The sequence below is a fragment of the Rhagoletis pomonella genome, unplaced genomic scaffold, assembly GCF_013731165.1.
Source record: "Rhagoletis pomonella isolate Grant_MI unplaced genomic scaffold, Rhpom_1.0 Rhpom_scaffold_00001, whole genome shotgun sequence".
Taxonomy (NCBI): domain Eukaryota; kingdom Metazoa; phylum Arthropoda; class Insecta; order Diptera; family Tephritidae; genus Rhagoletis; species Rhagoletis pomonella.
Window position 1 is genome coordinate 30,095,909 of NW_023458555.1, and position 25,273 is coordinate 30,121,181.

At 35.3% G+C, this 25,273-nt stretch overlaps 2 protein-coding genes across 2 annotated transcripts in view; one reads left to right on the forward strand and one right to left on the reverse strand.

Annotated features, from left to right (window-relative positions):
• Positions 1-25,094, reverse strand: part of LOC118742285 (unconventional myosin-XVIIIa) — a gene marked incomplete in the record, with an annotated part of 149,081 nt that extends 123,987 nt beyond the window's left edge. Inside the window, 5 exon segments of the mRNA XM_036474245.1 lie at positions 18,497-18,694; positions 18,754-19,943; positions 20,017-20,329; positions 20,403-20,569; positions 25,028-25,094. Coding sequence (XP_036330138.1) covers positions 18,497-18,694; positions 18,754-19,943; positions 20,017-20,266 — 1,638 coding nt within the window.
• Positions 10,387-15,289, forward strand: LOC118742297 (phospholipase A1 member A). Its single transcript, XM_036474268.1, has 3 exons — positions 10,387-10,903; positions 11,008-11,251; positions 14,038-15,289. Exons 1-3 carry the CDS (start codon positions 10,852-10,854, stop codon positions 15,005-15,007), a joined length of 1,266 nt encoding a protein of 421 aa, XP_036330161.1. The 5' UTR covers positions 10,387-10,851; the 3' UTR covers positions 15,008-15,289.
• Positions 25,095-25,273: the final 179 nt, after the last annotated feature.

Consider the following 25,273-nt stretch of genomic DNA (forward strand, 5'->3'; position numbering starts at 1 on the left):
CCTGAGTCTTAATAACTCATGAGTGACGAGACCCACCATTGTCATCCTAGTGGAAACGTGAACAAACGTGACAAAGACTAATTACGTACAACCTGATCCATCGTTTTACCAAGAGCTGCCTATAGAAATATTGCCTGAATGAAGGCAATTGATTTAAGTATTTACTTGCAATACTTGTTTAATTGAATTCAGTTCAGACTTTTTATCCATCACTATACGATTAACCCTTTTCCAAAGTAAGCAGTCAAAGAAGGAACTGGTTTTATATTTGCCTTAATCGGTACATGTTGTGTACTTCTTATTCTCATCAGCTGTTACTCATTACTTAACAATTCGTGCAATTTGGTTTCCTTGTTCTCCGCAAAATTCAAAACGTCCTTCGCTACTTTTTCAAGTTATTTTAAAATCTCATCGACAGAGTATATAAAAACTTGATATTATTCGCGATAGACATCAGAAGCTATGGACCAACATATGAATTTACTATGTGATTGAAAGTACATATACGCGCTTTGTCGCCAACTTGATGATCTACAATGATAATTATTGGCGCGATTCAGCACAAAAGCGCATAAATACGTAGAAAATTGTACTATTTTTATACTTACTAGGGAACTAGTAGACAACTGGTTTAATTTTCGTGAATTGATAGTTCAGTTATCTAAAATATCTTCCAGGGACTGTACCTTCTTCACATAAATTCCTGAAAGAAACTCGTATAGTAAAGCCGTTTTCCGAAACGGAAGTCGGACCTTGTAGCGTGGAAACTAAAGTATGGCAGATGTTTAGAATTTTTTTACAACTAAATTTTGTGTCTCATCACAAAACCGTCTGGTAGTGCAACTTGCCTGTAATTTACCGTGAAGGTCTACAATGAAGAGATTTGGCACGGTTTCAGAGGCCTTGCTTGGATTGGAGGATACCGCTCCTATGGGTAGCATGCCACTTTTTGAACCGTTGTAAATTTTTGTCTGACTGGATCATTTTACACGTGAAGAAAACCGCGACAATCTTTACTATAGACAATCTTTTATAAGCTCCAACAACCAAAGGATGGTATGTACTATAAACCTTTTTTATTTAGAGATGAGTTGCTCATGCGGCAGAAGAGCTTCGCCTTAAACTTGAAAATGCTTTATCGATACTGTAAGGTAAATGCCTCTAGCATAAGCCATGACTTGACAGCTGGTATTCTCGGAAGGGTTAAGCTCACTTATTCTATGTCTAGGTTAAGGATGTGGCAGTCAACTCTGAAAAAATAGTTCTTCCGCCAAGGTGGTTTAGAAGAAGTATCTTCATAAGGACTACCGGCTAAACTATTTGTATCGAAAAAAAAGCCTCGAAATGAAAGGTCTTTGATTTTTTTTTTTTTTTGTGTGAATTTATCAAAAAACTTCGTTTATAAGAGCCGCTTAGATAACTGTATCGCTATTATCGTAAAAATGGACGGTCAAAAAAATTTCGATCGTTAAAAATAATCGATCATAAAAATCATAGATCATAAAAAGTAGCGAACATAAAAATTATCGATCATAGAAAGTAGCTATCATAAAAATTATCAGTGAAAAAAATGTTTATCATAAAAAATTATCCATCATAAAAATTATCGATCGCAAAAATTATCAGTAAAAAAAAAAAATTTGTTCATTAAAAATTAGCGCTTATAAAAATTATTGGTAACAAAATTTCGATCATTAAAAATTATCGATCATAAAATTTATCGATCATAAAAATTATCGCTCATAAAAAATATCAATCATAAAAACTATCGATCATAAGAAATAGCGATCGTAAAAATTATCGGTTATAAAAACTGCGTTTGCTATTTTTTGGACTAATAACAATTTATATGTACGAATTTTATTGAGCTTTCGGCTTTTATAAACTAGCGATAAAAAAAATTATCGATAACTTTATTAAATATGGCCAAGCCTCCAAAACAGATATGCCACAACCGTTACTGACTTCATAACTAGTTTCCCACGACAATAAGCAACCATTTGGAGCAGTTACGACACTAGTCCTTAAAATGAGACTGTGCTAAATTTTACTTCAACATTATTAACGCGCAAAAATGCTAAAATTCCGCTCGTAAAAAAAAAAATAAAAAAAAATTTGTTTCTGCTCACAGATCTACACTATGATTTTAACTCATTTTTCTTGCAAAGTATGAAATATGCCGCAGCAAAGTGAATGTCCACTAGCTACACTGACATTCCAACAATTGTATTCCCTTGGCTACGCCGAGTCAGACGAGAAGTGTGATCATGCGCATGCGCAGCATCCATGTATGTACATCACGCGCGTACATAACTTGGATGCTAGGTTGAAACTGTATATCCATTCACATTCGCACATAAGAAGCAGCAATGTTTTGTTATTCGCAGTGAATGTGAACTTGACCGTGAAAGTTGTCACAAAGCACAAAAGAGTCGCTGCCTCCTTGCCTCGCTGCTTTGCCAACTGTCTATCTGATGGGACTAGCACACGCCGCCAGCCAAGATGCACCGATGCGCTGTTCAGTCAGTGGAACAGTTACAGTTACTGGAGGGCACGCAAGCTGTGACGTCAAAAGTTGTAAAGCAGCGCAAAAACAAACAAGCGACGAGATCAGATCTCCGTAAACATGGAGGCAGGAAGTAAACCTGTTTTTAGCATTGTCGGGCAACCAACTTATCCATAATTACATATGTGGTTGGTTAAGCTAATTAAATATTAACTGAGTGACTCCACGCACTCATTGGCTCACTCAAATACATATGTATGTATTTCAATTAGGATGGTCAAAAGGGGAAATCGCTATACAAAATCAACAATGCCGACAACTTCATTTCAACAAAACTGCATCGACCGGACAGGCACAGACCACCCTCCATGTGCTCCCTCTTATTTAGCGAAATTTTTTTGCCACCGATAATTCAATAGCAATTAAAGTTAATTTTTTGCTAAGTGCCTAAGCCATTGTGCAGTCATTAAAATTTTTATTTTTTTTCGTGCGCAAATTTAGTGAAAGTGGACAATTACTTTCAACATTTGTAAAATGCAAATTTAATAAAATGATAATGAATAGATAATTGTAAAGAAGCAAATAAAAGTACGAAGAAATTTGCGATGAAAAACTCAAACCATCGAGGAAGAAACCAGACAGCATAGCAAGCAGCAAAGGAATAACAAAAAAGTGGAAAAAAGAAAGCCGAAATACTTGCAAATTTTCATTAAAAAAAAATTTAAAAACCATGCAAAGATATGCAAGAAAATCAAATGCACTTTGTCATCAACAGAAACGCAACCACAACCACGTTCGCCAGCCAGCCGGCAAACACGCGCCCAGTCAAATGCCAGGAAAATGACATAGCTACTCCTCATTGAGCGACGACTTCAAAGCGCTAGCTCTAGCTAGATACTCGTACAAGCGATAGCAGCAACACAGAAGTGAAGCGGCAAGTGCAGCGGCTGCGACACCGAAGGCGAACACCTTCGATGGGTCAGGCAAGGCCAAATTTTTATGCGAGTCAAGCCAATGCGACAGGTGTCAACCGTGTTACACGCAGAGAAATTTATGTGAAATGGATTTACATACTTTTTTAGTACCAGGTCACAGCGCAAGAATAATAAATAAATCAAACAAGTAGCAAACAAAATAGTGGTCTTAGCGAAAGGGCCCAAAAATAAGAAAAAAGCCCCGAAATAAAGTCGAAAAAAGTTAAAAACTAAAATACAAAAAAATGATGAGATCCCGAATATCGCGAAAAGTTCTGAAAAACCCCCAAAAAACTCAAATATCGTGAACGTTTTCGAAAAATTCCCAACAACTTTCGATGTAAAATATTGAGAACTTGCCGAAAATCTCGAGTCACCCTGGTAAATCGGTAAAATACTCGAAAATCCCCCAAAAAAAAAAGATCCCCCAAAACGTATCGATACAATCACTCGACTTTTCTAAATGAACGAAAAAGTCGCAAAACAGAACGAAAAAATCGAAAAAATCTCGAACAAATTTAGAAAAGTGTCGAAAACACATTAACGATTCAAAGATATTTCACAAAACAAAAAAAAATACAGATTTTCGAAAATCCCGAAATGTCTGGATAGGACCCGAAACATCCGAAAGAAATTACAAAAATTATTGAGAAACTCCATGGGATTCGTAAAAAACATGGAAATCATCCCCAATGGTCCCGAAAAAAGATCGTAAAATTCAAAAAGAAAAAATAGAAAAAGGCGGAAAACAAATTTTTTAGGTTTGGCAGATGTTCTAATTTGAAGTAAACATACTGCTTTTAAAAAGTTTAATGGAATACTAAATAAAAATAATCGTAAAAAGTTCAGAAAACGCTAAGAAAACTAAGCGTCTGACAAGCGATAGTGGCAGATAGACTGGCAAATGTTAATGAGGCACTAAATAAGAAAAAAAAAACTTTAAGTTAATCACAATTTTTAATTCGATTTTTCGTCCTAAATTGAAATTGTGAACTCTTAATCAACTAATTTCTCGCCATGCAGAGAGCTCGTTTGGCCAAATTGAATAGCTTTAATGAATTGGTTAATAGCGATAGCTTCATCGCTGCAATATATTGCTCGATTAGATGGCGTTTTGAAATGGTTGCTGGCATCGCATATGGGCAATAGCACATAAGGACTTACATGTTAATAGAATGCATGAACATACTTAAATACATACATATGTACACAGTACTTAAGTTAAGTATTTTCATGCATATGTAGGTGCATTAGGGTGGTCCAAAAATGCATGTAGGAAAAAGAACACTCAGAATTTTTATGGTCTCATCCCCTAGGATTGTTCTATACTAAAAAAAAATATACATTTATTTTTTATTTTGAAATCAAAGAATATTTAGAGGTCGCTCAAAGCGCCCAAAGTTGTGGAAAAAAGTGGATTCCTAGGGGTGAGAGCATTACAATTCCGACTTTACTGTTTTTGGACCACCCTAAGGTACATACATATATTTACATATGTATAATATATATTGCATACTATATACACATTAGCGTGATCCAAAGAAAAAAAGTAACCTACCGAATTTATAGCTTTAAAAGGATCTATTTACTGAGAAGTATTTTCTCACATTTGGCGTCATTTGGGTCATTTTTTTAGAGAATTTAACGCCCTACAAGAATATGAAATTTTTTCATCTCAAACGGTTTATTTTTAATTAAAGAAAATCTTTACATGGAAAATTTCAAATGCCCATCGACATCTTTTAAAATTAGAATAAACATGTTTTCAAATGGGAGAATTTTCTTCTCAGTAAATTCGTTAAGTAGTTTTTTTTTTGTGATCACCCTAATATATGTACATACATAAGTATATCCTCGCATGTGTGTATTTAAATAAAAGACATGCCATATATTTTATTGCAACTCTGAGCCATCAATAAAATGGTTGCGACAGCAGAAGGCTATTCGCTGTTGCACTTTGCATTAATGATGAGTTTCGAAATGTAATTCAATAAAAAAAAGTCTACTAAAAGATACTATCATAAAAAAAAACAACTCAAAAAGCTGCTAAAGAATAAAAATAACAGCAGCTAAAAATTCTGTGCGTGTTAAATTAGGAAAGCAATTGTAAATTTGTGACGTAAACCGTTTGTGAGTTGAAGAATGCTGATACTACGCTTCAACACACAATTCAGTAATATTTTTTTTTTTTGAAAAATTAAAAAAAAAGGCTAATGAACTGAACCTAAACTAAAACTATGAAGCTTAAATTTTCCAAAAATTTTAAGGTGTTCCAATAAAAATTCTACACTTAAACACGAGAGTTTGGTGCTTACTCGTAGCTGCCAAGCTGTCTTCCCTCTGTTGGGAACACAATGAGGCTCAGCAGCTATACCAGTAGCTGACATGTGAATGTCAAATGGCTAGTTAAAATGTCGTGCTGTCAACGCTATAAATACAAAATACATATATAAGTATGTACATAATATGGTTTGCTTTTCGTTTTTTAATACATATACATACATAGAAACTTGCATAAAATTTACAAGATTTATTATTGGTGGCAAATTGACATCGATCCAAAAGCCATTAAGAGTTGCAAATGCTACCAGTTAAAATGTATTAAAAAAAAAAATGAAATATGAAGAAATACGATAAAACGATGCACATAAATAAATAATTTTTATAACGTTATATAATATAACAAAACATAAGCTGACATAGCATAGCATAACATAACATAAAATAACATAGCCACAACATAACATAGTAGAAACAAAATAAGATAACAACATAACATAATGCCAAAGAGTTCATGAACATTACAAGCGTTAACTTCAACCCATTAATGTACATACACTGCCGGAACAAAGTATTGGCACAGCAAATTTTTCACATTCTAATACTTTTCCGACAATTTTGTATAAAAATATGGTACATTCTACAACAAAAAACATAATAATATAATTCCTAAACTTTGTGCAAAAAATTTTCTTGCGACTTTTCAACTTTTTAATCAGATTTTTTAGAATTTTTTTGAGTATGCAGACTTGCAGCGCAATCAATTTTATTATAATAAAGCACAAGTTTAAAGTAGCTAGAAATTACCGTTGATTTTTGGCAATTTTCTTTAACGCAGTCTCATCGATACAAACATTTTTGTTTTCGAAAATTTTATATGGAAAAAATGAAAAACACTTTTTTTTACAAGATTTAAATGGGCTGCAGCAAAACTTCATACTCGAAAAAAACCTAGAAAATCTGATCAAAAAGATGAAAATTTGCTGAATTTTCGCGAAAGTGCGAAAGGTTTAGAAGGGTCTACCTCTGGTCTGCCTATAAATGGGTTGATCATGGATTGTTTTTGAAAAGTAAGAATCTGTAGCCCTAAGTATCATCTTGCCTTAATTCCAATATCAACCAGCCTACTACGCAACAGAGTCAAATCACTCGAATGTATCTAATAAGCTCCGAATAAATTCGTGCAAACTAAACCAAATTTAATAGAATTAATTAATTCGATTGTAAAATAACAATTTACCAAACTATACTCGAGTAAGCCGTAGACGTGCTGAACAAGTTATAACAACCAAAAGAGTTGTACTTGTTCAAGGCTAGTTCAGATTCGTACTTAAATAAATTCAGAACAGTTCTCAGCTAATGTAAACTGTAAGCAGCAAAAAAAAATAAAACTTATGCATAAAACATACCGGTTTTCGCGATAATGAAACAACAACAAAAAAACAGCTAGCAGATGTTGCCAAATTTTATTTCAATGGGATCAAAGGTGAAAAAGAGTACAAATGTATGTATGTTTGTGTTCCAGCAAGTTAATTATATATGCAGTAAAAGAATATGAGCTATTAAAATTAGGCAATGGAAGAAAACATATCTGGGCCTGCCCGCTTAATTGAAGTAGCTTAAGTGACTTTAGAAGGTTTGGCTTTGAACTAAAAAAATTATCACTTTCTCTTGAAAATTTTTATATTTTTATTAAGCTTCTACGCGAAGAGCATCTTGAACTGCACCTATGGCTAGTTAAACGTTAAAATATTGTTTGGGAACCCAATGAAATGTTGCTTTAAAGGGAAAAGGGCCTATCCCTACCTGGGCTACTTTAATGGAACGGCACAGATGTAAACAATAAAAGGTATGCAAAATAGTTTGTATTTGAAACCAAAGTACGAATATAATATATGCCAGTTTTCACAAATTCGCAACGAACTGTGCTAGTGTAAAGTTGCTGGACAAAATTGTATTTACTAAATACAATGTTGTAGTAAATACCAAAGCAGTAGTAGAGACTTCGGCTTCACTAAAATCTCGATACATTAGTACTTAGTACTTACAACTGATGAAATACTAAATACAGTATATATGTAATTAAAAAAAAAAAATCGGGATTTTCTATACTACTTCGAGATTTATTCAGAAATTTTGTTTTTTATTTGGGATTTTCGGGTACCCCTTATTTCGGGACTAGCTATTTCGAGTTTTTTGAGACTACCTCAGGATTTTCGGGTCTATTTCGGATCTCTAAGACTACTTCCCGATTTTCGGGTGTATTTCGAAACATTCGAGACAACTGCGGGTTTTTAAGATTTCCTGGATTATCGGAAGTATTTCGCCATTTTCGAGACTACTTCCTGATTTTCGGGCCTTCGGAACTACTTTTCAAATGTCGGGACAGTTCCGGGGTATTGCGGGGATAATTTAGGATTTTCGATACTACTACCTCTGGATTTTTGAAACTTTGCAGCTTTTGGAACCACCTTTCGATTTTCGGGAAGTTTCGGAATTTTCAGAAATAAAATTTACCTGCGATTTGTTTCGGTAAGCTGAGATGTGGTGAGTTGAGGTAAGATCTCATCTCAAGTCACTAAATTTGAGACTACCAAATAGTGACTCTTTTTGTGACTTGATTTGATTTCACCATTTCACCAAAAATGTGTGGTGAAAACAAACACAGCCAGTCAACTGATAGCATGTATGTATGTTCATATGCTTTTTGCTCGCGCTGCTCTAATAGCCGAGTGGGCAAGGCACTGGAATGTCACTCTAGACATCCAAGTTCGAGTCCACGTCGGCACCGGATTTTTATTTTTTTTTGTTTTGTTTATTAAACTTTTTTTTTTTAATGTTTTATGTTTTAATTTTTTCTACATAATCTTTGAAGCAAAAAAAAATATATTTTCCAATAATTTTTATAATACTAAAGTATTTTGGTTTATTTGCTAATGAAATTGTTGTTGAACAAATATTTCCTCGATTCGTCTTCGCGTTTTTTTTTTTTTTTTAATAAAATAGAAATCTTAAATCTTTTTCTCCGTATTTTTCTTTTTGTGACCTGAGACAGCTTACTAAATACCAAATAGTCGCAAAATCGATGTTGACCACCAGAAGTCACTATTAGTGACTACAGACTGCTTACTGAATGCCAGGGTAAATAAACTACTAAATACCCTAATACTAAAGTACTGGGTCTATTGTGTTCTCAGAATTCATCACAAGAACTCGCCTAGTCCTAAATAAAACCCAGCACTTGCGGTGAGTGAATGCATGTCGTCTCTGGCAACAGCTCGTCAATGTAAAATTGCCTTGGTAAAAAAAAGTTTTGAAACCCGTTATAATTACTGTAAAAAATATCGAGTTTATGATTGAGGAGCAGTGAAACGGGTATGTAAATAACAGCTACTTAACATAAAGAAGAAACATCCCAAAAAAATTGCTTATTTTCATTAAGCCTGTTTAAGTAGACAAGATAAATATGTATATACATTAGACCATACCACCATACAATGAAAGAAAAAATGCGTCGTAGACACTTCAGTCTTAAACTATTTTTGCTAAGCAATTTTGAAACAAGTAATTTAAAAACAATTTTTTTTTTAAATACGGGTTTTTATAATATCTAGACACAACGCCATCTAGCGGATTACTTCATCTTTAACATTGCATTGTCATCGGTTTCTGAGCCAATTTTAAAGTTCCAAGTCTCTAGCTAGGGAGGTTAGTTAAAAATTGATTGCAAGATTTGATTTCACTTCGTTTTCCCGCGTTTCGTCATATCTTCGGCATCTTAAAGTATGATATATCGCTGTTTTTTCTCGAGGAGTTTCGTTCCAAAGTCCTTTGACCACAAGTACCCCGTTCTAGTACTTACCCACCAAATCTCAGTACCTACCACCGTAACGAACCATCCTAATAGCAGTAAATTAAAGTTCGCCAAAAATCATTAAGCTTAAATAAATTTCAATTCGAAGCCATTTCGATTTTTTTTTTGCCGAACGAGTTGATCGTTTTTTGCTATTTTTCGCCATAACTTCGGCATTTACAGTGGGATCTTAGAGCATTCACCTCAAGTACCCCATTCCCATACTTATCCGCCAGATTTTAATTTTTTTAAAGCTCTCTAAAAATTATTATTGTGATTATTTTAGTAGAACTAGTATTTTCAAAAAAAAAATTACTCCCGAATGTAGTTGTAAAAAAAAAATCTAACTTGCCTTACAAAAATACTTTAAACTCAGTGGTGTACGGTGAACTTTTTTTGCTTGTAGGGTGGTGCGGTCTAATGTAAACTTATATTTGGATAAAATCAACTTCACATGAATGGAAATGTAGAAAAAACTTAGCGTGTCACTGCCAGCGGACGCTGACTTACAACCGATTCTTGCTGCGACAAACCGACCGATCGACCGACCGCCTTTTTTGACATACCACTACCAGTTCTTACTGTAACTTTTCGCGCCAGCTAAAGCGAATTAATTGCCAATCAGCAAACAAATCTACAGATAAACAATGGAAAAAACTAAAAAAAAAAATAAAAAAAAGACAAGAAAGCAAAAAATGAAACATTATACAAAATTGGGCAAAAAAAACGGTGAGCTAAAGTCGACTACGGACAACGTACGAGACGCGTTGCAGTAATCGATGTACTAAGTCGGCCGAGCGCTGGCGCGGTGGCCGGCAATGTTCTTTAAACTGAGCCTGCGTCCGAGATCGCGCTGCATTTGGCGTCAGAACGTGTGGCGAAGCGGTTGCCAGCTTACGACTTTGGTTGCTTGAATGGCTTAAACGGTGGTGGTTTTTGCGTTGGCTTAATTAGTAGCCAAATCGTAAGAACTTTTCCATTGCGAATCAAACAGGAGCGCGCAACAACAAAAAATAAAGTATAGCGAGGAGCGTGGAGTGGTTTTTTTTTTTATTGTAGCAATGAGTTGAAAAAGAAATTGTGAACAATTGAAAGCGAAAGCAAGTTACAAAGAGAAAAAAAAGCATTCACCTACAGTGGCTTTCAAACTGTGGCACAATCGCTCGTACTGTTATTATTAGCGCGCTTAATGAGGTGTGATTTTTCCCATACAAATACATAAAAAAAAAATATACAAAATGCCATTGCAACAGCTGAAAGTTTACACTTTGTTATTTCTAGTTTTTTGTGGTGAGTGTGAAATGTTTAATGCATTAATGCAAAAATTTAAATGCGAAAGTTTGTGCACTCAAATTTCATTTCCTCGATGCATATGCCTCCTTCCTTCATTTCAGCGACGGTGAGTGCTAAGTTCTCCTATGAGCGTGGCAACTGTGAAATTTTGGTGACAAGTGCCATACGCGAGATTTTAATGAATGAAATGCGCGCTCAACTGGATCCTTCGTGGCGCGAGTGGCGTAACAAGCGACTGCGTTACGATCTCTATACGCCACTGAATCCCTACAAGGCGCAAGTGTTGGTGCCAGGCGATCGCGATGTGCTACGAACTTCATATTTTAATGCAAAGTGGCCGGTCAGGTGGGTGGTATTTATTTGCATGTGCATTAGCGCTTAATTTATTTAGGGAATTTATTAAATGCGGATTGTGTTAATTGAAATATTTGAGTACATTAAAGAAAGTGAATGAACGGCAAAATAAATAAATGGTTTGCGTGAGTGCTAGGCAGCATTAGTATTACCCGTACATGACTATATTAAGTATAAAAAATAAAGTAAAAAAAAAAATTTAAAACAAAATAAAAAATTTAAGAAATAAAAACGAAGTAAAAAAGAACAAACAAAAAAATGAACTAACAATATGAAATCAAAATAGCTAAAACAAACAATAAATAAATTAAAATGTAAAATAAAACAAATTAAAATAGGAAAAAATAAAGAATTATAAAACTAAGAGAAATTAAAATATTTGAAAAATAAAGAATTAAAATAAATAAGGAAATTAATTAATCATTCAATTTATATTCAATTAAAAAACAAAGAATACAAACATTTAAGAAACAAAACAATAAATAAAAATTAAAGAAAACAAAAATATAAGAAAATAGAGAAAACAAAAAATATGAAAATTGAAAAAGAGTGAGATATCAACAGCCAATTTCACGAAAGCAATTTAAGTAAAAAATTATTTTAATTTTTTTAATTGTTATGGGAAATTGACAGAAAATAAGAAATCCAACAAGGCATTCAGAGTGGCTTTCTTGACATTGTACTTTTGGCGCCGTAATGCTACGGCCACTATTCTACAGAAGAAAACGAGATGATCGGTCTGGCCAAACCTCAATTCTAAGTTCAAGTTCTCCGAAAACTTTCAGTGCTCTCTGTACCAGCATCATTTTTAAGGTTTTCCCTGAAACTGAAAAAGTTGTGAGAGTCTCTTAGGGATATTGCCGCCTAAAAGCCTAGATGTTAAAAAAAAAACTTAACGTGTACACTTAAAGGATAATCAGTTTACCGCCAGCCGCCTTAATGGTGCAGCCGAAAACTTTTGCTGTAAGCAAAACGGTGTACAGGTAACTGCATGAACCAAACGATACTTCCAAATTAATATCGAGCATGCCAATGAAGGCAGGTAAGGATTCTATTTTGGGTCACCTTCAATAATTTCAAAGGATACAAGACAATTTTCGATCTCTACTCTTTTGTGAAATATATATTATTTCCACTCCCCACCGTCTTTCGAAAGACAAAAGCCTTTCTCGCAACTAGCTTAAAAGATCTTTTCTGTCTTTCGTAGGAATAATTGAAACATCAGCTAACGAGGAGGTCTGTTGTGTTATTCTGTTTGTATTTCAGCAATAAGTTTTCTTAAAATTAAATTAAATTAAAAAATTTATTTTTTTCTTTTTAAAACAATACATTCTAAAAACTAAAGAAAATTAAATAAAAATAGTAGTAAATTAAAAAAAAAAAATAAGTTTCTGAAAATTAAATGATATATAATAATATATATATATCTATATATTTTAATAAAAATTAAAATAAAAGTATTTTAAAAAGTATAAAAAAATATTTTAAAAAAAATTAACAAAAACATTTATATAAATTAAGTGAAAACCAATTTTCAAAAATCTAAAAAGTAATTGAAACTTAAACTAAAAAAGGAAAAAATAACTATGAAAAGAAAAAAACAAAAAAGCTCCTAAAAAAGAAATCAAATTTAAAAAATATTTTTCTTTTAAAATAGTGTAATCTAAAAATTAAAAGAAAGTTATATTATGGAATATAAAAATTAACCAACAAAAAATTAATTAAAAAAGAAAAGAACATGTTTCTAAAATTTTAATTAAGTTAAAAAAAAAATTGTTCTTTTTTAAATAAAATCTAAAATTTTAATTAAAGTAAACAAAAATAAAAATATTTTAAAAGTATGTATAATTTTTAAACAATAAGATTTAAAGAAAATTAAATTTAAAAAATAAAAAATAAATAAATCAAAAAAATAAAAATTTTTAATTTAAAAACAAAAAGATCCACTGCCCGATGACTCTTTTTCCCTCGGCCATTATGACTGTTGGTGCAGCGTGAGCAAGATGACATACATACATACATCTCCATTTTGGAACATGTTCAAATGCTTTCTGTCAAAAGGGCTTTTCACCATGAAAGTTGGCGAGGGAGCTTCTCATGTAATACTTTCGTGTCACCATAAACAAAATCTTTCAAACTAACTTGCCTACTGCCTTTCAATTGTCTTACAAAAGACTTTGAACCATGATAAAAACATTAGGGGTCTTCCCTTAAACTTGTAAAAGCCCCGTAAGCCTCGTAAAGCTCGTAAATTTACGAGCCTCGTTAAAGAACTGTCAAACTTTTTATGGAGCTCTATTTACGAGCCCCTTATAAAATTACGAGGCAAATTTGATGCGCAAACGACCTCGTAAACTTCAGTGTTGCCGAGGGGTCGAAATTTGTATACTAAAATGTATGATAAAATAATGAAAAAAATAATAAGCGAATAAAATAAATAAATTTCGCCCACTAACTGTATTGACTTAGGTTTCTGCTAATTTTTGGCATTTTTAATTGTATTTTAGCCAAGAGTGATAGAGACAAGATGGCGGGATGTTATGGAAAATACTACGAAACAAAAATTCTTCGCAAAATCCTGGTTGATCTGTCAAACAGTCACTATACGCACCTATTTACACTTTTTCACAAAGGGGGCGTTCCCATAAAAGCCTCGGAAACTTACGAGTTTTACGCAGTTTAAGACTTTACGAGTTTAAGGGATTCCCCTAAGAATTGCCCTATTAGTTTAAATAAGAACTTGTAACATAGCAACCATCATTCTCTCTTCCTTTCAGACTCTCCATCCACGGGTGGACCGGCAAGAGCACGTCCTGTTCGAACGCAGCCATTAAGGACGCCTACCTCGAGGTGGGCAACTTTAATGTAATCCTACTCGATTGGAGTTCCATTTCAATGGACATCAGCTACGGACGCATTAGCCGCCAATTATCTGACATAGCGAAGCAATTGGTGGAATTCACGCGTTTCTTACATCGTGAAGCCGGCATTGCCTACGAATCCATTTACATGGTGGGTCATAGCGCTGGAGCACACATAGCTGGCTTAGCTGGCAAACTACTTAGCCCACAACGTTTTGGCGTCATCTATGCGCTCGACCCAGCCGGCCTGGTGCAGCTCTCACTGGGCGAAGACAAGCGCTTGGCACCAAACGATGCCATCTACACCGAATCAATACACACGGACATCACGCTGCTGGGCAATCCGAGCACCAAACTCACTCATGCAGCATTCTTCGTCAATTGGGGTCTAGGACAGCCACACTGTCCAAATGCAACGGCTGCAGAATTTGATTTCGCATGCGATCATTTTGCGGCCTTGTATTACTTTGTGGAAACGGTGCGACAACCACGCGCCTTCGGTGCAGCACAGTGCAGACGTCGCGGCGGCAGCAGCTATAACAATAATATTAGCAGCAGCAGCAGCAGCAGCAGTACCAGTGGTGGTACACTGTGGGACCAAATGGAGTGTGGCTGCACAAATGTTGCAACAGCAGCAGCAGCAGCAGCAGCAACAACAATAGCGGCGGCAACGGCGGCAGGTGAATGCACTGCGACAGCGTTCATGGGCGGTGAACCAGCTGTGCCAAAAAACGGCACATTCTATCTGAGTACTCGTTCCAAGTCGCCACCATTTGGTTTCGGCGAAACAGTGCGAATCAGACGTGCAGCGCCTGCCAAATTCTTGCACAGCAGCTTTTTGAATAATAAATTTATCAACAGCATGTTGTCCAAGTGGCACAAATGAGCGTAACTAGTGTGGTGTGTAAGAGTGGGCAATTGTAAAGTGGTGGCGAGTAGTGTCTGAGGCGGCTAGCGGGCAGGCAGGCTATTGAAGTGGCTAAATATTTCTTATTTTTATATGTGTTCGGCGTAAGCGTTTGTAACACATTTGTATTATGTAAGCTTCTAGGAGAGTCATAGGCGGGTATGCCGCCAGAGTTAAGCGAGATAACGAAGCGCAGCAATAAAATATGTGATTGCTCGCTAATGGGCGACAGTGTGTTGGAAATGTGTGCAAAATAAAAAACAAAGTAAATGAGATTTTTTTAGAATACGGTAGCTGAGAATGGTGCAAATTACTTTGAAACGAATTTTTCGTTGCAAATTTAAAAAATGTTTTTATTGCTCCAGTTTGGTGACTTTAATTATACTACTTTTCGCAGTTGTGTACACAGCAATTTTATTTATTTTCAGGCGAATTTAGAAGTCCGCTCGCAATTATGAGTTGAAAAATTTGAAACGACAGCTGCAATTAAAGCGGCGGAGATATGTACATATGCAGTTGCTAAGAATGCTGTAATAATAAAATAAAAGATGATACTTAATTACTCAAAAACATAATAATTAAGATTTTTTTACCAACGATTATATCGTTCCGCCACAGTTGTTTACATGTACAAATATTATAAAATATCTGATGATACAATTTAATAATAAAATAAAGAGCTAAAAAATTAACCAAAGCTGAGTTGTCTAAAATCGAAAAGAACCAAACTTATTATAGCTGTTACTAATTGAATTAAATATTTATTAATCGTACATGTACTTTCTTTTCATTTAGAACAGAACATTGCAACAAGCGTTTGCACAAAAAATAATAAATAAAAAATAAAAAGAATTAATCGTTCTTAACCCAAGATGAATTCATATACGGTGGTATCGAATCAACAAATAAAAAATTACTTGTATATTGTTTTTGGCTTTTTCTGGTCATTGTCAAATCTCAGCTATTCCTTCCTGAAGGAAAAAGTGCGACAGAAAATACAAACACTCGTACGTTTTCACTCACTCACTAAAAAATTTCAATCACACGCTATTAACAGCTAATGAAAGAACATCACCTTATATGAATTCGCCTTGTCTTAGCCCTTTCAATGGCAAGGCAAGTACGAAAAAAAGTTTTGAAATTATATTCCTTGCATTTAGTCCCTAAAAATATTAAAAAATAAATAAAAGCAAGTCATTAAAAAACAAGCGGAACCGAACTTCATATATCCGGAGCACGTATTTAATATCGGTTTTTCCCCGATTTCCAACATTTTCAATATAATGCTCAATTAGACTTAATAGAATAATTGAACCGAGTTTGGTGGAAATCTGTAAAGCGCTTACCGAGATAAACTTTTGTAGTCATAAGTGGGCGCTGCCACGCCCATTTTCTACAAATTTCTGATAAATTCATTTACTACTAAGAGGCTATTGCAAACATCGATTCTGAGTGAAGCAGCTCCCAAAAATTATATAACTTTCGTATTTTATGCAAAACTCTTTTTCACGCTCCAATTTTCAACAATTTGGTTCTAGTATTTACTTAAATATCGTAGTGTTTGTATTTTTGAAAAATACCGTTGTATGGGAGGTGGGCGAGGAAGCCTTAACGTGCGTGTCACTTAATCCAGCATTGAATACAGAACCTACTTTTCAAATAAATAGAAACATCTGAAAAAAGTTATGGTTGCGGCCTGTCTTGGTAACTTTTTATTTTGGTTGTGCAAGGCTCATTGGACTCAAAAGCTGATATCTAACGTTATGAAAAGTCTTAAAAGAAATTATTGCTATATTGAATTATGTTCGAATAGTTAGGCCCCCTCGAGACAGCCATAAATGGAGACTATCTTCATAGCTCTCTTATTTTTGCTTCTGACGCTGAGAACTTCCTTTTGTCTTATAATTAAAATTAATAATTTGTCTGCAAACCAAACTTGACAAGGGATGACGGAAATTCGTTCCAAAATAAATCAATAAAGCACAAGAAAAACTTGAATCGCCAGGTGGCGGTGACTGTCGAAAGCCACCATATATGCACATTAGTGTGGCCCAAAAATGCATGCAAAAAAAAAGTAGTCGGAATTTAAATACTAGCGATATTTTATCGGTTCCCCCATTGCATTTTTGAGGTTTTTAGGGATCCAGTAAAAAACAGTAAGTAATAGAAACTTGTCTCCTGAAGAGAAACAAAGTTTTCGGATCGAAAAAACATTGATTTTCCAGAATTCTATAGCTTTTCTACGAAAACTTGTTTTTCCCCCATATAAAATACAAGGAAAACTTTCAGGGGTTTTAGCGACCCCTAAATATTTTTTTATTTCAAAGAAAGGAATATATTTTTTTTTGGTACAGAACAATCATAGGGGGTGGGATCGTTAATTATTATTTTTTTTTTACCACCCTAATGATTTTTTTACCACCCTCACGATTTTGTTTTCTAGTCTTATCAATGACCTACACTGATGAGGAGAGTGCTGCGATGACTGGTACCTGGGATATATTTTATTGTCTATTTTTTTTTTGCTTTTAGTACGTTATTTAACTTAAACATTTTTTTTTACTTATTTTATTTTTTTATATTTTTTATTATTTGCTACCATTTAGTTCCCATGAGTAATGAACATTAAAACGGACGACCCCCAATAGAGGGGAAAAAGGCCTGGTACAACAAACTGTGCCGCATAGTCGTCGGCACGATATGAAATCTTGACTTGGGTGGAGATCTCTTCTCAGTTTTGTTTAGAAGTCTAGATTTCCGTTTTAATTTCTTGAAATCATTAAAAAAATTTTAATGTAGTTATGTCTGATATCAGGGCCCGAATCATGGCATCCAGTGTTGCCATTTTGTTGCTTTTGGAGCTCGATTTAGCTCTTTATTTTTCTTTTTAGCTCCGAAAATTCGGCTTTAGCTCCTAGCTCTTTTTTTAGATATTTTTAAAATTATCTAGCACTTTTTTAGCTTCAGAAAGTTTTAGTTGTGTTTGGTAAGATATTAAAATTCCAAATCCGTAAGTTCATTGTATAAGTGTTGACTAAATTTTATTTGGCTTTGGCAATTATCGATACCCTCATATTATTCTATTTGGATTAATACTAAGACAACTACTATTCCTAATGCAAATGGCGCGCAAGCAAATGGAAAATGGGCCAATTAGTTTATGCAACGTGCGCGGGAGCACACAAACTATATTGGACAGTAATTCGAGCTCCGATAAGCTCAAGCGGTGTATTCTTAATTTAAAAAACTTAAGAGTTGATAAAATTTCTAATTTATAGGTAAATGAATTCAAAAAATAATTAGAAGAAAATCGCTTTTCTGACACGCGAATTTTGTTTTTACCTTACTAATTTTACATTTAAGGAGAAACGGAAATACCCAGTCGCACTGGTTTATTGCCAAGATTTCAATTGCAACCTCTTTTCTATTAGTATGAAGTGAATAACGAAAGACAATCAATCCACTTACTTGACTAGGTCCGATACGGTATGTGGCAGTGTCCACTTCGTTAGCAGATAATATTTGTTCTATGGTTATATCTTTGGCGCCAGCGGTATCAACACCAGCCAGCAAGCCAAAGCGACGCACAAACTCGGCCAAAGGAACTGATTCTGGGAAGCCCAAACGATGTAATCGTGCCGCCTCGAGCACTTGTGAACCGCGCAACTATAACAGATCGAATGCATTGAAATAAATTACACAAATGCCATGCCAACTTCACTCACCTGACTACGCAACAAAGGAACATTCACCATGTCCTCGCTACTCGATTGCAGCGCCGCTGCATTTGGCGACCCACTCGCCGAGTAACTGCTATGCTGTCCGGCATTGTGTTGCAACATGTAACAGTGCACAAAATGCGTGCCCGTACGCCGCAACGTATCGATTATGCCATCCACGGTGAATTTCACTTGCAACATTATGGAATTACGCTTCACGCCAGCGGAGGTGAACGAGCGTCGAATGCTGGAGACACGACGCAACGATTGTGTACCTTCCAGCCCAGCTATGGAGCCACAAAATACTATACCACCAGCGCCACGCGTCAACGAACCAATATACAGCCGGCTGATCTCATCGCGGGAGCTGTCCTGCAGCAGTGTCACTGCATTACGTATGGCGGGGTGCTCACGGCTATGCCGCACCCAACCATCGACAGTGTATAGCACGGGATTGGTGCCTTGCAGGTGTTGCAGCACAAACTGTTTGGGTCCGGAGCACTTGCGCAACAGCGTCTGATGCTCACGATCTCCGTAGTGCGCAAAGAGGCGCTCCAGGAATGTATCATCGTTGCAGTTGGGATACATGGACTCCTCGTCGAGCAGCCACAGCAGACCGCGACGATCGTGTTCACGTAAATCACGTTGTGACGAACGCACTACATGATTTTGTGGCGCCTTATCGATGAGTGAGACCAACGGGCCAGGATGCGTTTCTGGCATGCCCTCGGTATCGATCTCCACCAGCTCCTGCGCATAGCGGTCACGCGGCGCTACCAAAGTGGTGTGATGGAAAAGCAACTGCAGGCGCTCCTGTAGGTAGTTGTGACGTAAATCGGAGAGTGTGGCACCCGTTTGCAGACCGCAGCTGGCTGGATTTTGAAAGCCAGGCGTATCGACAAGCATAATAGAAGCGATTGTGTGCGCCGAGGTGCAAATGGCTTTGTTGATCAACGCCACGACAGCAGCTAAAGCCTCAGAATACAGACCCACGGCAAGCGCCTCGAGCGACTCCCAAGCTTGCTCAGTGCTGTCGGTAGGCGATTTCGAAGGACTCGTGCCGCCGCCACCACCAGGACCAGTGGCATTGAAAGCCGCCGCCGTTAAATCCTCCATAGACACGCCGAGTAGGCCAGCAGCTCGGCGTGCGGCTGATGGGTTGGCGAACTGTACGCGCGAGGCCGGACCAGCATTGACTGAAAAAGTAAGCGTGAATGTATCGAAAAAAACAAAAAACGGAAATTCGTATAAATAAGCGACTGCACTCACGTTTTGTAACGCCAGCCAAACCGAGATGATAAATGGCCGCCAAGATACTCCAAATGCCACGCACCGCTTTCGGTTCTATATTCAGCGCTTCCAATGCCTGTGTGGTGCGCATAAACTCAGCGGCTGCGCGATGACGCTCCTCTAATTTTTGCGACAGTGAAACGAAAGGATGATTATCGGCCGCGGAAATGTTGTCCAAATGCAACTCTTTCTGTAGCAAACCTTCGGCGCCGGCGAGCAGACGACACATTATATGGAAGCTGTGATCGTTGGGTTGCCGACGACCGGCGCGCTGACGCTCGGGCAGCAGTATCTATATAAATATAAAAGTTTTATTTAATTAGGTGCATTGATTTTGTATGGGAATTTTATGCAATAATTGGTACCTGCACCGAAGCGGAGGCAATTTGCCCAGTTTGATCGAAATCTAAGCTTAGTAGCTGTGTGAAGCGCGTGGCATTCGCGTTGAGACAGGTTTTCGTATTACCGAATGCCTCTAAAATGATGTTGATAGAGTTGACCTTCTCGGCATTCAGAAAATTATTGTAGGAGCCTGGAGAGCGTGGGGAAGACGTTGAAAATTTAATGTATTATTATTAAGGAAATATAAGATATTTTTAAAAAGAGAAGTACTTAAAGTAAGAAGATCAATCACGCAGTTTCATTATAAGAGCTGAGCTAGCTATGTGATTTCAAAAAATTTTTTACCATAGAACCTTTGAAGAGTGCGCATATCGTTAAACACAGCATGAAAATATGAAAATTCGAAGTCGCGTTCATTTAAGTTATGACATCGAATCGCAATATAAGCTCGTATTGTCGACAAGGACGATTTGTTTATATTTTTTGATGTGTAAAAATCTGTAATTAATTCTAGTGTGTACAAATGAACATTTCTGGGCTAGATCAGGGCTATTTCAGGACCATTTAAGGCGTAGTTCGTGATCATTTCGTGACCTGTTCAGGACCATTTCGGCACTGGTTCGACTATTTGAGGGCCATTTTGTGATCAGTTCAGGACCATTTCACAACTAGTCAGAATTTTTTAGAACCATTTTGGGCCTTGTTCAGGATAATTTTGGCACTAATAAGGGACCATTTCGCGGCCGTTTCAAGACTTTTTCGAGAGCATTTCGGGACAAGTTCACGAATCTTTCGACCGTTTCGGGGTCTGTTAACGACTATTTGAGGGCCATTCTGGGATTGCACCAGTTCGGAACTATTTCAGACCCCTTTAGGACTTGTTTACAACTATTTCAGGCCCATTTTCGGGTTCATTTTGGGACTGAAATTTCGGGACTGGTTCAGGACTATTTCACAACCATTTCGGCATACTTCAAGACTATTTCAGGAAAATTTTGGGACTGGTTTGAGATAATTTTGGGACTAATAAGTTATCTTTTTGGGACAGTTTTAAGACTTGGTAATTTTTGGGAACTTATTTTATTTTTTTTTATTCTATTTTATTTTTTTTTAATTCAATTTGCTTTTAAATTTTTGAATTGTTATTTAAAAAGAAAAATATTTTTTTTTTAATTTCATTTAATTTTTAGAAACTTATTTTCTTTTTTATTATTTGTATTAAATTTTTTTTTTAAGAAAAATTTTTTTTTTAATATCATGTTATTTTAGGAAGTTATTTAATTTTTTAATTTGATTTAATTTTCTTCTTACATAGATTACATTATTTTAAAAAGAAAATTATTTTTTTAATTTTTTGAAATTTATTTACTTTCTTAATTATAATATTTTTCTTATACAATTTTTTTTTTAAATTTAAATATAGTTCTAAAAAAAGAAACATGTTTTTTATAAACTTATTTTATTAATCCTTTTATTTAATCCTTTTTAATTGAATTAAACTTTTAGTTACAGACTAAACCCCTAGAATTGACAATTGTCTTACGAAAGACTTTCATCTTTTTAAAGGCTGTGGTGGGTTGAAAGACAGTTACCGGAATTGCCCCATTACTTCAAAATAGTTCCACACAAAAATACAGGCGTCATCATGCCACCGAATAATTGCAAATGTAACGCTACTGGCTAGACAAGAATTATTATTGTGACACATAAATTGGTACCACTTACGATTAGAGCCAGAAGGCCCGAGGCATAAATGCGATTATTATTAAAAAAAAATAAAAATCAAAACCAAGAACACAATTCGTGTGTGGCGATACAGTTGTGGGTGCAGTGAATAAGCATACGTAATTAATGCTGACCTCAAATGTAAGCAATGAGCAGCTATAGATAAAATGTACATAAGTAACCAATAACGGCGAAAATACCGCCGCAGCCTTTACAGCGGAATTTGGCGCGCATGCGCCCACAACCAAAACAAATGGCAATCAAGTTAAATGAAAATTCTTTAATTTAATAGAAATAAGGTTTACGGTGTTTTTTTTCAAGTTTTTAACCTCATAGACACCAGTCGTAGAAGAATTTAAAAAAAGTTGCAAAAGTAAATATTTAAACAAATATTTGCCTACATATGTATAACATAGTGTTCTTGTAAGTATGCTAAAAAAAGCCAAAGGCGCAAAAACTGAAATTGGCATGCAAATTGGTGACAAGCAAAAAAGAATTAATTACTGCACCCAAACTATAAAAAATAAATAAATAAGGTGATAAAACTTAAAGGCAGCACCGCACAGTGGTCGCTAGGGGCTATGTTTTGCGCGAAAAAGGTATGTATATTTAAAAATAGTCATAAATCGGAATAAAGGCATTATCATTGAAAAATCTGATAAGTAAGTAGTTCGGTGTCATTACGCGGTAGTTCAAAACTAGTCACTGAATGACCCTGATGAAATAATCCTGAAGTAGAAGTCGTGTGCTGGACCTGACAAAATAAATAAAATTAAATCAAACCTAGATATTTATGTATGTAACTGATGCACCTAATGCCTTTTCAAGTTGTACACAGAGTTTCACACATCAACATTGTATGTTTGGAGCTACTTTTTAAACTTAGAAAATGATGATTTAACTTGAAATATTACAAAATAAAAATTCATCCAGAATTATCCTAATGCTATATATAATGAAACTGCTTATTTTTAAAGAAATATTTTCCAAAAGAGGTATAACTAATAAAAAGGATCCTTTAATAAAACAAGTAATTTTTAGCAAAAAAAACCGACTTCAACTCTCATATAAAAAATATATATATATATATATCTCATGATCCACTGATCGGATCTTAACCAGATTAGTATGGGGCCACTACCTTTCCGATGCAAAAAGAATTATCGAAATCGGTTGACGTGGTCCAAAGTTATGCGGTAACATACATAAAAAAAAATAAAAATAAATTAAAAAAATTCAAATAAAAAATATTCCGACGAGCTGATAACCTCCTCCTTTTTTGGAAGTAGGCCAACTTTATCATCATATTTTTTTTATCAAATGTGACGTAAATTTTCAAAAATGTAAAATAGCGAATCAAATATCGCGTCCAAGAATTATAAAATTGCTGAATTTTCATGAAATTTTGTATTAGGAAATGGAAAATCTTATAGAGCGTCCGAAATTTAAATACATTACGGAATTTTCATGAAATTTGGTAGTTGAGGTTTTTTTCATTATTTATTAAGAATCCAAAATTTAAAATTAAAAAATTATTTCCTTTTTTAATTCTAACAAATAATGGTTGGTTTTACAAATCCACATCAGGATTTTTACTAATACATACTAATAAATAAGGATAAAAATTAATCATTAGATCAAAATATTTTTAAAATTAACAAGCTATTCATTGTAATATTACGTTTTATCCTTGAATACTCGGCGATTTCCAAAATCTTTCTGGTTCGTTTCACTGGATTGTTAAATAAAAGGCGCTCAAATTACCGCACAACTAACTAATTAAAGTGCAATTTTTTTTTTTTAGGGAAAATTCCAGCTGATTTGGCAGTAGTGAACAAAAAAGTCTATATGTCATATAGAATTCAAGACCAGTGGGTCTTAAACAAGATTTTAAGCTTAATTATTTTGAAAAATGTTCTAGAGTTGTTTGACGGCTTATCTAACAGCTGCCGAAATTTTACATAAAATCAGCGCATCTCAAAACCTAAGAACATGCATTTTAGAAGAATTTTATTTTTAGAAAAATTTACAGTCCACTCGACAGCTGTCAACTGTCAACTGTCAACTTTCAAAGTTTTAATTTGACATAAAACTGCTAACTAGCGTGTGTTTAAACCTAATTAGTAGCATTTTTAAAATATTTGCCTAATTTTTTTTAGAAACTGACAGTCGATTTGACAGCTGTCAACTGTCAAAGTTTTAATTTGATTTAAAATTCGTGACTAACGTGTCTAAAAATCTAATTAATGGCATTTTCAGAAAGTTTGTTTTCTTTTTAGAGAAACAGGCGGTTGATTTGACAGCTGTCAAATGTGAAAGTTTTGATTTGACTTAAAATAAGTGACTAGCGTGTCTAAAAACTTAATCAGTAGCATTTTTGCAAAGATTTTTTTGTTTTTATAGAAATTGGTAGTCGATTTGACTTAAAAGAAGTGACTAGCGTGTCTAAAAATCTAATCAGTAGCATTTTTGCAAAGATTTACTTATTTTTTTGTAGAAACTGACAGATTTTTTTTAGAGAAATTGACAGTTAATCTTACAGCTGTCAACTGTCAAACTATAAAGTGTATGGGATGTTCTGATTTAGCATGACAAAAGTACTATGATCCCACAGCTTTATTAAAATCGTAACAGTCTTTCTTTCTTTCGCATAAAAAGCGGCCTCTCCAACCACTGTGCGCCGTTGCTTTTTGCCACCATTCTGAGTCAGTTAGGCTAACTGCCAGTCAAGACCGCATCAAATCGAATGCGTTACGATTGGTGGGCGACCAGCGGCGGGCAAACAGCCAAGCAGCGCGAAGCTAATCAACCACGCATTCACAAACAGCCCACCCCACACACACATGCGCGCCACTCACAGCAAGCGTGCAACAATTGCAGCTAAACTAGCAACAATTGCAGCCAACACATACACACCACTTACAGTTACAGCACACTACATACCGGCGGCCAACGCCAAATAGTATAAGGCGTGTTTGAAGCTTGTCGTCTTGCCAGAACCAGAACGTCCCATGAATATTAGACTTTGATCGCGACGCGTTTCCAACATGGCCCTGTAGGCGGTCTGTGCCAGCGAATAAATGTGCGGAGGCATATCCTCTGTCTTGCAGCCGCGAAACATTGAAACAACCTGCAATAGGTAGTGTATATAAGAAACAATCAGCAAGCA